The following is a 14,402-nucleotide window of genomic DNA, read 5'->3' as shown; positions in this document are numbered from 1 at the left end:
ATGATAACTTCTTTCAGGCATTTGAGAATCCGATTAGGAAACCATCCAACCCGGAGCAAACAAGCGGCCTCTCAGTCTTCACCAGCGCACCATGTGCGAAAAGGCATTCCCAGCTGCCATGATGCTGTCGCTTCTTAAGGTATCTTAGCAACGACATCCCTCCAGTCAGATGTGCCCTCGTGAATGAAATTGGCTTACGGAACACAAAAGGCCGTCTGGAGCAACACAACAAGCCATTCTGAATGGAAGAATGAGGTGCTGCTCTCTGCTGAATGGCCCTTTTATGCCCTCTCCGAGGCTTTGAGAATCACAGCAAATCATGAATCACTGCCTTGGTGCTGCTAGTTTTATGGCCATACACGCACAAATATTCCAGCTTAGTAGACACCCAGAGAAGCCTTCTGAAACTCAGACAGGGAGGGGTTAGCCTGCTTAGCCAGGACCCAGAGATTCTGAGTGAAGTTGGGATCAGAAGATGTGAACACAAAGTAGTTCGGTGGGAAAATGTAAATGCCGGGGGCAGGCCGTGTATTCTGCTCTTCCTGTTCTGAATGAGTGGTTTAAAGCATAAAAGGCAAGAGTGAGGCATTCTGCATTTATATTTGACTAGAGCACGACCAATTCAGACCCTGAATCTCTACCTTCGTGTCACGGAAGCTGAGGAGACCAAAGACGTAGTCAGAGACAAAATGGTAGACCCACCAAAGAAGGAAGTAGTTCCCACTCAGTGGCTAAAATAATAATTGTGCTATTTGTTAAATTCTTACTACATGCCAAGCACTGTACTAAGCACTAGGGTAGGTACAAGATAATCCAGCCCCACATGGGGTTCACAGTCTTAGTAGGAGGGAGAGCAGGTAATGACTCCCCATTTGGAGATGAGGGAATTTAGGCACAGAGAATAATAATGACTGTGGTATTTGGTAAGTGCTTACTGTGTGCCAGGCACTGTACTAAGTGCTGGGATGAATACAAGCATATCGGGTCGAACACAGTCCCTGTCCCACATGAGGCTCACAGTCTCGATCCCCACTTTTTAGATAAGGTGACTGAGGCACAGAGAATTGAAGTGACTTGCCCAAGGCCACACAGCAGACAAATGGCGGAGTTGGGATTAGAACCCATGACCTTCTGACTCCCAAGCCTGTGTTCTATCCACCACACCATGCTACTTCTCTAAGTTTAGTGACGTGCCCAAAGTCACACTGCAGACAAGTGGTAGAACCGGGATTAGAACACAGGTCCTCTGACACCCAAGCCCGTGTTCTTTTCACTAGGCCACACTGCTTCCTCTATGAAGAACTGGGTTAATCAGGTCACAGACGAGACTGCAATCTCATGGAAAAATACCCTGGTAGGAATAGGATCAGGAAAAGAGGGTATCTATTCTGGGCGGGGGAGTGCCTAAAGGGATTCCAGAATGGGGTTACATCCCATGCTACAGACTACCTTCCATGTCACCCTAATGCTCCTGGAGTTGACTCTGCTGAAGTGCTGTAAAATGTTCCACCACTAAAGCCAGAATACCTCAGATAATTGAATTCCAATGATAATCCTAAAGCCCCAGTTTTATCCAGCAGTTTCAACCACTCTCCCAACAGTCCTTATCCTTAATGTACCGGGATTGATTAATATGAGTTTCCTCCTCCTTTATTTTCCTTTCCCATCCTTTGGTGAAGAGGGTATGCCCGTCTCATGTCCACTATGAGATGAAACTGTCCCCTCAGCTCCAAGATGAAGCTGCTGCCTGTGGGATTGTGTGGATGAGTGTATGGGTCACTGAGGGACAAGTTTTTGCATACTAACATGCAAAAAAAAATGTTTATATGTGGGTATATATATGTGTGTGTGTGTATATATGTATGTGTATATATATATATGTATGTGCATATATATGTATGTATATATATGTGTGTATATATATGTGTGTATGTATATATATGTGTGTGTATGTATATATGTGTGTGTGTGTGTGTTTGTGTATATATATATACAGTTATTCTTCCCACAGACTATACATACTAAAGGCAGACAATGTCAGGAACAACAAGGCATATGTGGTGCTTAGAACAGTGCTTTGCACGTAGCAAGTGCTTAATAAATGCCATTATTATTATTATTAAGGGGATTTGTTTCGGGGGCTATCTGACCTGGATGGTCACTTCTAACCCTGAGGAAGTTTGGAAGGCTTGATTTCAGTAACTGACCACGAAACCATCCCTTGATAGCCTCCACTCTGATGAAGGAAGGCCTCTCTCCAAAGAAGGTATATCCTAAATCCATCTCTTCTATCATCCCTAACCCCCCAAAACCTTCCCAAGAAGACCACTCTTTACTTGCCCACCTCCAACCTTCACTTATGCTTTTCACCCAGACTGAAATTCATTCCCCTCATCAGTCAAAGCTGCCAGATTCCAGTTCTTTCCATTTGAAAAATCCCTCTTAAACTTCCATCTCCCCCAAGAAGCAGTCCTAGATAATAATAATAATAATAATAATAATAATAATAATGGCATTTGTTAAGTGCTTACTATGTGCAAAGCACTGTTCCAAGTGCTGGGGAGGATACAAGGTGATCAGGTTGTCCCACATGGGGCTCACAGTCTCCATCCCCATTTTACAGATGAGGTAACTGAGAACCAGAGAAGTGAAGTGACTTGCCCAAAGTCACACAGCTGACAATCGGCAGAGCCGAGATTTGAACCCATGACCTCTGACTCTCAAGCCCATGCTCTTTCCACTGAGCCACACTAATCCGCCGGTCACGCTGGCACTACAGCACTTGTAATTTATTCCCATTCTCAGAACCCACTTACATATTGTATAGTTGCATTTACTTGCATATTTTGTTTATACATTTATCTGAACATTCAGTTATTTGTTCAGGGCGTTTCTGTCCATTTTCATGTTGTATACATGCATTTATTTATATATTTTATTTATACATTTATCTGAACATTCAGTTATTTGTTCAGAGGTTTCATCCTGACATGTTTGTACTGCTTCTGGTTCCCTCTTTGTTCACTCTCTTTGTTTCGCTGTCGGCAAATATTTTTTTTTTGGCTGTCTGTACTTCCGAATGGTAAGCTGCTTGAGAAGAAGGACTCTTGTCTTGCTATTTCTGAATTTCCAAGAACTTAATTCAGTGCTTAGCACTCATCAGGGATTCATAAATGCCACTGATTGAGTGACCAGCATAGCCCAGTACCGTGATATCAACTTGGAGATGAGGGAATTTAGGCACAGAGAATGATAATAATAATAATTGTGGTATGATTCTCTCTGTTATATTGTGCTCTCCCAATTGCTAAGTACAAGGCTCTGCACACAGTAAACACTTAATGAATATGATTGATTGAAGGGAGTTAGTGTGTAGGGTGGAGTGTAATTCCATTCTGGAACTACTCTCAGGCCTCCCCACCTAGGACGGATACCCCCTTTTCTTGATCTTATTCCTGCCGTGGCAAGAACTGCATAAATAAGGTCATTACCAAATTGAGTTTCAGCACCATTTGGTTTCCTCACATCAATCAAATGAGAAATATTGTTTGACTTCACATATTAAGTTTCAATAGCTAAAGAAGTCCTAAACCTGGCCCTTGATTCAGAGAAATTTGGCATTGGTCTGCAAGATCAAATGCTCAGACTGAACAGGACAATCATGTTGGGCAGGGCGCATTTGCGGCTGTGGCATTCCAATTGGGAAGCTGGGGTTTTGAATTCAAAGTCAAGCCCGTTCACAAGTCAAATTGGCTTCGGATAAGCCGGGTCCCTGTTTGATAGCACAGTTCTCCCCAGCCAGCCTTCCTGTGAAACGCCCAAGTGACCAGCCAATTGCTCTACCCTGAGTTCGGCTGGCTCTTGCACCTTCAGACTTCCAAGTTGGAATCCAGAGGTGTGGACAGCTTCAAATTATCCATACAATTTTAACTCATTTGAAAAGCAGGGCAAGTCACTGGCTTTCTTCCTCAGTAATCTGAGCCCTGGAAAGCTGGGTTTTAGTTATCCTGACCTAGTTAGCTGGGTCAAGAGCCTTTTCTGTCCACTAAAATAACCACCAATATATTCCAGGGGGGTTCATTCATCCATTCATTCAGTCATATTTATTAAGCACTGTACTAAGCGGTTGGGAAGTACAAGTCGGCAACATATAGGGACGGTCCCTACCCAACAGCGGGCTCACAGTCTAGAAGAGAGAGACAGACTGTTATTTAAAAACCTTGCAAAGGGATTTAAAGTGAAGTCTATGCAATGAGTGGGAATGGTCAACGGAGGAATCTACTGGGTCAGTGGTATTTCTTGAGTGCTTACTGTGTGCAGAGGACTGTATTAAGCATTTGGGATAGTACAGTTCAATAGAGCAGGTAGACCAGTCCCTGCTCTGTGGGAGTTCACAGTCCAGTTGGGGAGGCAGGCAATAAGTTAAATTGCAGGATAGGGGAAGCAGCAGAATATTGGGAAGCAAGTGCGGTGTATTGGGAAGCAGCATGGATTCTATTTATTCTGATGACTTGACACCTGTCCACATGTTTTGTTTTCTTGTCTGTCTCTCCCTTCTAGACTGTGAGCCCGTTGTTGGGTAGGGACCATCTCTATATGTTGCCGACTTGTACTTCCCAAGCGCTCAGTACAGTGCTCTGCACACGGTAAGCGCTCAATAAATACGATTGAATGAATGAATGAATGGTGAGTCGGGAAGCAGCATGGTGATTTCGGAGAAGGGCGGCATATTGGGAAGCAGGATAGAGCACGGGCCCGGGAGTCAGAAATTCATGGGTTCTAATCCCAGCTCTGCCAAGTGTCTGCTGTGTGACCTTGGGCAAGTCACTTTACTTCTCTGTGCCTCAGTTACCTCATCATTAAAATGGGGATCGAGACTGTGAGCTCCACATAGGACAGGGACTGTGTCAAACCCAGTTTGCTTGTATCCGTCCCAGTGCTTAGTACAGTGCCTGGCACATAGTAAGTGTCTAACAAATACCATAATGATTATTATTACAAGGTATAAGTGCTGTGGAGCTGGGGAAGGGGTGGGTATCAAAGTGCTGAGGGGATATAGACCCAAATGCAGAGGTGATGCAGAAGTCAGGAAGAGTGGAGGTGGGGGGGAGATGAGAGGTTAGTCAGGAAAAGTTTCCTAGAGAAGATATAATTTTAGTAGGTTAGACCAGTGCTCTGCACATAGTAAGCGCTTAACAAATGCCATCATTAGTAGGTGTTTGAAGGCGGTAAGAGTGGTGGTCTGTGGGATATGAAGGGGGAGGAAGTTCCTGGCAGGATGGCCAACAGAAGCAAGGGTTTGACAGTGAGAGATGAGATAGAGATAATAATAATAATGGCATTTATTCAGTGCTTACTATGTGCAAAGCACTGTTCTAAGTGCTGGGGAGGTTACAAGGTGATCAGGTTGTCCCACGGGGGGCTCACAGTCTTCATCCCCATTTTACAGATGAGGAAACTGAGGCCCAGAGAAGTGAAGTGACTTGCCCAAAGTCACACAGCTGACAATTAGCGGAGCCGGGATTTGAACCCATGACCTCTGACTCCAAAGCCCGGGCTCTCTTCCACTGAGCCACGCTGCCTCTCTGAAGCAGGTACAGGAAGTAGGGTGGTGTTATCAATCAATGGTATGTATCAAGGGCTTGCTGTGTGCAGAGCACTGTACTAAGCACTTGGGAGAGTAAAATATAATAGAGTTGTTGGACATGATCTCTGTCACAAGGAGTTTACATTCCAGAGGGGGAGACAGAGTTAAAATATATTAGGGGAAATGGCAGATTGTAAAGATATGTGTAAAGATTGTAAAGATAGTCAGATTGAAGCAGTGTGGCTTAGTGGAAAGAGCATGGGTTTTGGAGTCCGTGGTCATGGGTTCAAATCCCGGCTCCTCCAACTGTCAGCTGTGTGACTTTGGGCAAGTCATTTAACTTATCTGTGCCTCAGTTACCTCATCTGTAAAATGAGAATTAAGACTGTGAGCCACCCATGGGACAACCTGATCACCTTGTATCCCCCCAGCGCTTAGAACAGTGCTTTGCACACAGTAAGTGCTTAATAAATCCCATCATCATTATTATTATTATACATATTATTATTATGCATGCTGGGAGCTGAATGTGGGGTGAATACCTAGTGCTTAAGGAGTACAGATCTGTGTGCATAGGAGATGCAGAGGGGAGAGAGACGAGGGCTCAATCAGGGAAGGTCTCATGGAGAAGTAAAGTGTTACAGGAGCATCATGTGTGAGCTGGATTGTAGTGGGAGAAGAGTGAGGTTAGAAAGTAGAAACAGCATGGTTTAGTGAATAGAGAACAGGCCTGGGAATCAGAATAATAATAATAATAATAATAATAATGGTGTTTATTAAGCGCTTATTGTGTGCCAAGCACTATTCTAAGCACTGAGGTAGATAACAAGGTAATCAGGTTGTCCCACGTGGGACTCACGGACTTAATCCCCATTTTACAGATGAGGTAACTGAAGCACAGAGAAGTTAAGTGACTTGCCCAAAGTCACACAGCTGACAAGTGGCGGAACTGGGATTAGAACCCACGACCTCTGACTCCCAAACTCATCTAGTCCTGACTCTGCCACATGTCTGTTGTGTGACCTAGGGCAAGTCACTTAACTTCCCTGTTCCTCGTTTGTAAAAAAATGGGGATTAAGATTGTGAGCCCCATGTGGGACAGGAACTATGTCCAACCTGATTAACTTGTATTTACCTCAGCACTTAGAACAGTGCTTAGCACATAGCACTTAACAAGTACCATAATTATTAGTATCATTATTATTGTTACAAAGAGATTTTCGCATAACCCATAGAGGTACAGACTCTGTTAGAAATAGTTCTTTTCTCAGTGAGTTGTCTCATCTAAGGTAAACAGGTTTAAAACTTCAAAAACCACTCCCGGGAAGGCTTCTTTATGGCCTCATACACTCTTTCATTTGCACCGCATCTCAAACAAAGGCGTCACAGGAGAGTCAGTTAAAACAAATACCGATTCTCTCCTATCACTAGGTGAATTGGTCTTTGTAGTTGGACAAGGTATAAAGAAAGGTACACTAGCTCACCCGGTTCTGGTGAAACAAGGTACTGTTCTCCCTAGAAGACCAGGTTGGATTGTTCCAATTGCGTGATAAGAACCGTGGCAGGCAAAATTTCAAACAAAACAAATGAAAAGAAACAGGATCCACCCAGAGAGAAGCAGCAGTCCTGTGTTCTGAGAGTCAATAATACCAGTTCCGTCACTTGCCTGCCGTGTAACCTTGGACAAAACACTTAATTTCCCTGTGCCTCGGTTTTCTCATCTGGAAAAAGGGGATTAAATACCAGTTTTCACCCTCAGACTGTGAGCCCCATGTAGTAATAATAATAATAATTATTATGGTATTTGTTAAGCACTCACCATGTGCCAGGCACTGTACTAAGCACTGGGGTAGATACAAGTTAATCATGTTGAACACAGTCCCTTGTCCCTCATGGGCTCACAGTCTTAATCCTCATTTTATCAATGAGGTAACTGGGGCGCAGAGAATTTAAGTGACTTGCCCAAGGTCACACTGCAGAGAAATGGCGGATTGGGGATTAGAACTCATGGCCTTCTGATTCCCGGGCTCGGACTCTATCCACCATACCACTTCTCTAGAGCATATAGGACAGAGACAGTCCAACCTGGTTATCTGGTAGTCAGTGATACTTATTGAGCACTTACAATATGCAGAACACTGTACATAGCAACTGGGAGAGTAACATACATTGGAGTTGGTGGTCCCTACCCACAGGGAGCTTACCATCTAGAGGGGGAGAGAAACATTAAAATAAATCACAGACAGGGGAAAAACAAGAGTCTGAATATTCATAAGTGCTGTGGGTGTGAATATCAAGTGCTTAGGAGGTACAGATTCAAATGCAGATTATCTTGTATCTACTGCCGCTCTTAGCCCAGTGCTGAGCATATATTAAGCACTTAAATATCACAATTATCATGATTCTCACCACCATCTAATAATTATTATTATGGCATTTGTTAAGTGCTTGCTACAAGAAGCAGCGGGGCTCAGTGGAAAGAGCATGGGCTTTGGAGTCAGAGGTCACGGGTTCAAATCCCGACTCGGCCAATTGTCAGCTGTGTGACAATTCTCTGTGCCACAGGGACCTCATCTGTAAAATGGGGATTCGGACTGTGAGCCCCAGGTGGGACAACCTGATCACCTTGTAACCTCCCCAGTGCTTAGAACAGTGCTTTGCACATAGTAAGCACTTAATAAATGCCATCATTATTATTATTATTACTACTACTACTACTACTACATGGGGCTCACAGTCTGAGGGTGAAAACTGGTATTTAATCCCCTATTATGTGCCAAGTACTGTTCTAAGTGCTGGGGTAGATAGAAGGTAATCAGATTGGACACAGTCCCCATCCCAAACGGGGCTCCCATTCTCAAACCCCATTTTGCAGATGAGAACAGGGAAGTGAAGTGACCCACTCAAGGTCATAAAGCAGACAAGTGGCAGAGGCAGGATTAGAACCCAGATCCTCTGGCTCCCAGGTCCCTATTCTTTTCGTTTGGTCACACTTCTTCACAGCTGTATGGAATCTATTGTCCAAGAATGCTGGAAAATGCAGTGGGTAGTGGCAGGGGGAGCCTTTAGGCATTTGTCAGTCCACCGGGGATGCACTGAATTTTCGGAAAAGGGTTTGGGAACAGAACATCAAGGAACTAGCTACCATATCACGTAGATTCCCTCTTCACTGCAGGTCACTGAATTCAAGGTTCAGGCAGGCAAGCTACGTAGTATCAGTCTGATACACCTTGCATCGTGGGTGAGGCTTTTTGGCCAAGGCAATGCTCTGTGACAAAAAGTGGTTGTATATCCTTTGGTGAAGAGCTGACATCCCGCTGGAAAAGTGCGGAGTCCCTGTCCACAGATACAGGTCTGCATTCCCTGCCAATGTTTCCGGAAGCATCCTGATGATCCCCAGAGATCCTTAGGGCAATCCACACTGGCAGCCAGTCAATCAGTCAATCAGTGGTATTCACTGAAAGCTTACTCTGTACAAAGCACTGTACTAAGTCAGTCAATCCACAATCAATCAGTTATATTTATCGAGTGTTTACTGTGTGCAGAGCACTGTACCCAGTGCTTGGAGAATACAATATCACACAGTTGATAGACATGTTCCCTGTCCACTAGGAGCTTACAGTCTAAATGGGGAGACAGACATGAATATAAATAAAAATTGTGCATTTGTAAACAAGTATTATGAGGCTGAGGGAGCAAATCCAAGTATTCGTAATTATTGGGCCCTCACTGGGTGCAGAGCACTGCACTAAGCGCTTGGGAAAGTACAAAATAACTGAGTTGGTAGACACAGTTCCTGCCCACAAGGAGTTTACAGGCTAGAGGAGGAGTTGACAGTTTAGAGGAGGAGCTTGGGAAAATACAGTGCAATAAAATTGGTAGACATGATCCCTGCTTGCGGAAAGCTTGCAGTCTACACTCTTACTCCTGGTGGACTAGGTTTGGGGCTTTGCTAGCATAAGGCACGTGGGGACCCCCAAAGGGAGGGATCCTACGGGTCAGAGGGGCCCACTAATCCTTGCCTCCTAAGACTAATAAGTAGCCCTTTTTAATGGTGGCTGCTTTAAGAAAGCATCCAATCCATCTGTCACTAATAATAATATAATAATAATGATAGCATTTATTATGCACTTACTATGTGCAAAGCACTGTTCTAAGCGCTGGGGAGGTTACAAGGTGATCAAGTTGTCCCACAGGGGCTCACAGTCTTAATCCCCATTTTATAGATGAGTTAACTGAGGCCCAGAGAAGTGAAGTGACTTGCCCAAAGTCACACAGCTGACAATTGGTGGAGTCGGGATTTGAACCCATGACCTCTGACTCCAAAGCCCGTGCTCTTTCCACTGAGCCACGCTAGCTCCACACCTTTCTCTCTGTAGCTATATTTCCAATCTCACTCACTCCCAAGTCACAAGTAAGAATATTCTATTTTCAGTCCTCTCTTTTCCTGGTTCTTTCTCTTCCCTGGATGCTTAGAAAGACTCTTCCTAGCTAGACTCACAATGCACGCTGTTTTCCCGTCTTTGTAGTGAAGCAGCATGGCCCAGTGGAAAGAGCACGGGCCTGGGAATCAGGAGGCTGGAATTTTAATCCCATCTCTCCCAGTTGCCTACTCTGTGACCTTTGGCCAATCATAACTTCACTGGGCTTCAGTTTCCTCATCTGTGAAATGGGGATAAAATATCTGCTCTCGCTCCTACTTAGACTATGGATCCCATATAAGACAGCGACTGTGTCTAACCTGATTATCTTGAAGGCATCTGGAGAGTAGTTTGTTCTCATGTTCCCTCTTGCTTAGAAGATCTCACCTCTTTCTTTTCCCCACTCCACTTTAATTTTTTCCCTTTTATTATTTTTATTACTACTAATAATTATTGTGGCATTTACTATGGCAGTATTTACTATGGCACTTATTTACTACTTACTAAGCACTTACTATGTACCAGGCACTGGGGTGGATATAAGCAAATTGGGTTGGACACAGTCCCTATCTATCCCCCATGGGGCTCACAGGCTTAATCCCCATTTTACAGATGAGGTAACTGAGGCACAGAGAAGTGAAGTGACTTTCCCAAGGCCACACAGCAGACTAGTGGCAGAGCCAGGATTAGAACCCATGACCAGATTCTAACCCCCAGACCTGAGCTCTATTCACTGTACCATGCTGCTCCTTTCCTTCATTGCTCCCTCTGGATCAATCAAATAATCAATCCATGGTATTTATTGAGTTCTTACTGTATGCAGAGCACTGTACTAAGCACTTGGGAGAGTACAGTATAATAGAGTTGGTAGGCATGTTCCCTACCCACAACAGAATTTACAGTCTAGACTGGGAGACAGACATTAATATAAATAAATAATTTGAAATACATAATTTCTAGAGATGAGAGGCAGCTTGGCCAAGTGGATAGAGCACGGGCTTGGGAGTCACAGGGACCTGGGTTCTAATCCCAGCTCCATCACTTGTCTTCTGTGTGACCTTGGGCAAGTCGTTTCACTTCTCTGTGCCTCAGTTCCCTCATCCGTAAAATGGGGATTAAGACTGTGATCCCCATGTGGCACACTGGGAGAGAATGAAGGGAAGGAAGAAAAAGAGGAAATTTAAAGTGGGGTTGGACATAGTAAGCGCTTAATAAAGGCCAGTTTTCAAATGGCCTTTATTAAGCGCTTACTATGTGCAAAGCACTGTTCTAAGTGCTGGGGGGATACAAGGTGATCAGGTTGTTCCATGTGGGGCTCACAGTCAATCCCCATTTTACAGATGAAGGAACTGAGGCACAGAGAAGTGAAATGACTTGCCCAAAGTCACACAGCTGACAGTTGGCAGAGCCAGCATTTGAACCCATGACCACTGATTCCAAAGCCCGGGCTCTTCTCCACTGAGCCACACTGATTCTCTGTATTATAATAATAATAATAATAACCATTATTATAAGTATAATTATTACATGTATTATATTTAATATTATAATTATAAGCATTATTATTATTATAAATGAAGGAATTGAGGCAGCTTCTAAGCAAAACTGTCCAACCTGATTAGCTTGCATCTACCCCTGCGCTTACTACAGTGCTGGCACAAAGTCAGTGCTTGCAAATACCAAAAAAAAAAAAAAAAGGCATGTATGTAAGTGCTGTGGGGCTAAGGGGGTAACAGTCAGTCAATCCTATTTATTGAGCACTTACTGTGTGCACAGCACTGTACTAAATGCTTGAGAGAGTACAACAGAGCAGACACAGTCGCTGCCCACAGTGAACTTACAGAATAGAGGGAGACGAATACCAAATGCCCAAAGGTCACAGATCCAAATGTATAGAGAGCACAGAGCGTCCTTCCCGGAAATCTCCCTCTTCTCCTTCCCAACTTCCCTGTCTCCCAACCCTCCGGAGAGGCTATCCCATGGGAGAGCTGCAACACCTGACAACCCAGGGGTTCAAGATGGCTGAGGGACTGAGGAGCTGGTTGAGCCCACAACCTGGAAACAAAGCAGGGGACTAGCAAGAAGATGAGAAAAGAGAATTGGACTCAGCATACTTTAAGTACTCTTAGTACTAATGGACTTGAATACTTTAAGAATAACAGCACCGCTTTCTGGGGGTGTTGGTTTAAAGGCAGACTCGGCATTTCAAAATCACCAACACCCCCCAATTTGAGGACAGGCTTGGTACCAGAGTCTTCTCCAGCAAAACTCTCAGGGAGTGTTTGCATTTGCTTCCCTTTCTCTCAGTAAGGCATTTCGCATGCAACTATTGCTTTCTGTTTGCAGGTTGTATGCCTGGCAAGGATCACGAGACACCTGTTACTAAAAACCCAGGGTCACGTCAAGACCGTCTGTTCAGGAGCCGAGGCAAAGATGAAGAAAATGAACATCTTCTCACAAGGTTTTAGAATCAAGGCATTTAACAATTCCCTTCCCAACTCGTCGTTTGCACCTTTCACCCGGATTCAAACTGCTCCAAATTTGAAGTTGCCATTTTTCATTTCTACTTTCTTAGCTGCCTGGTATATTGTTGAAATAAAACTCCATTATCTGTTTCCTCATTTCTGCAGTGCAACAGCCCCAAACATAAGTATTCTGATAATTCTGATAATATAAAGGCAGGTTCACTTTGATTCTTAGAGAACAAACCTGTATTAGCCAGCAAATGGAAGTTTAGCTATATTAACTTCTACGCATACAGATACACCCCTCTGACACATGCACAGAAACACAAACGCACACCCAGAAGACTAATTTAAGAGTCCTGCATTGCTCATACAGCTCCCTGCAGTATCTATCAGAGTACCTGCATTTAGGTATTGAAAAGTGCAAGCAATCAGCTTTGCTATTAGAGAAGGGGAAAAGTTGTCCTAAATCTAACATGCTAAACAAAATCCTGAATTTAGAAACCAGAGGACAGAATCGATCAGCAAGGACTGTAAGGACTACTCCTCACCAAACTGGAAGGATCTGAAGGAAAGCTTTTAATTACTTACCCACACAAGTGGAATTTCCAATTCCCAATCCATCGCTCCCGGGACAGTTCCAGTGCTGTAATCCCGAGAGACTGACTAAAGCCACTTGCAAAATCACTGGCAAAAGAGCAAAAAATACAAGCAACATAATCTTGAATTTGGGGAAGAGCAAACTGCAGCAACAGCCAGGTCAAACAGCTTGTTCAATTCCTGGGAGTTCTTATGACCATTCGGTTGTGCGCAGGGACATTTTTTCACAACCCTCCTTATCCCTCCCCTCTATCTTTCTTCTCGTGCCTCTAAAGCCCACACTGCCTCTTACACCAGCCTTGAAAGAGCTCCAGAGAGAAATTTCTTCTAAATATATATATATATATATATATATTGGAAGCCAAGTATGAGATGCTTGACACTTCTGTGACAAATTTAACACAGTTCAACAAAGCTCCAGGAGCATTACTCCAGAATTCATTGTGATGAGCTGAGCTGGGATGCACAAGTTCGAGAGAAAAAAGGGGGGAGGTGGTAAAAAGAAGAGAGAAAAGCCTGATAAAAGGTCTGACGACAGCCCTTCGATGAGGCTGAAGAAAGAAATCTATGGAGGGTATTCCTTCCCAAATACAGTTTGTCTTTATTAAAGTTGGAATGATTCCCCTTCCTTTTTAAAGCTCTGCTAGCCCCACCTCCTTACTTTAGTGCCACTTGAGTGAAGCTTCTGTTTGCAAATGTGAATGCGGGCCACTCTAAACTGCAGAGAGACAGGGAAGCCAGCCAAAGAGCAGGGATCGAGCCGCTCATAATAAATACTCTGTGCTCAGAAGAGGGAAGAAGCCTCTCTGGAAAGGATTCTGATGTCTCGGAGACACCTGCCTAATGCTGACTCTTGTTGAATGCTTTGCGGGTTAGAGGCAAACTTCCACGAAGAGGAGTAAATCAGTGATTTAGGAGCAGCAGCTAATCTACTTCTCCAACTTCCACGAAGAGGAGTAAATCAGTGATTTAGGAACAGCAGCTAATCCACTTCTCCAACTTACCTGTAGTATGTTCTCTTCAATTTTTCCTGTGGAAAGAGAAATCTCTAGCACCAACGCTTGAATCCAGTATCCTCTTCTGGTGCTGCAGGAATTCTTCCTTTTTCTTTTTTTCGCCCAAGATCCTAAAGTAATGAAAAGGTTAGGAAGTAATGTGTGTGTGGGGTGGGGGGCGGGGGGAGAGAGAAGCGTAGGGATTGCTATTCTGACACTTCGTTAGAATTAGTAAATTAATAGTATGACAGCTAAAATCAGTCATCAAAAACCCAGCACAGTTGGACACTGGTCTGTCTGCGAGAATTGGGCTTTAGATGGAATCAACAGAGTG

General features: G+C 44.0%; 1 protein-coding gene across 1 annotated transcript in view; it reads right to left on the bottom strand.

Annotated features, from left to right (window-relative positions):
* EGF (epidermal growth factor) overlaps positions 1-13,326 on the bottom strand; it is a 96,336-nt gene extending 83,010 nt beyond the window's left edge. Inside the window, exon 1 of the mRNA XM_038755131.1 lies at positions 13,065-13,326. Coding sequence (XP_038611059.1) covers positions 13,065-13,191 — 127 coding nt within the window. The 5' untranslated portion in view covers positions 13,192-13,326. The remainder of the gene's footprint in view (positions 1-13,064) is intronic.
* Positions 13,327-14,402: the final 1,076 nt, after the last annotated feature.

The sequence above is a fragment of the Tachyglossus aculeatus genome, chromosome 12, assembly GCF_015852505.1.
Source record: "Tachyglossus aculeatus isolate mTacAcu1 chromosome 12, mTacAcu1.pri, whole genome shotgun sequence".
NCBI classification, from domain to species: Eukaryota; Metazoa; Chordata; class Mammalia; order Monotremata; family Tachyglossidae; genus Tachyglossus; species Tachyglossus aculeatus.
This window is presented reverse-complemented; position numbering and strand designations above follow the sequence as displayed.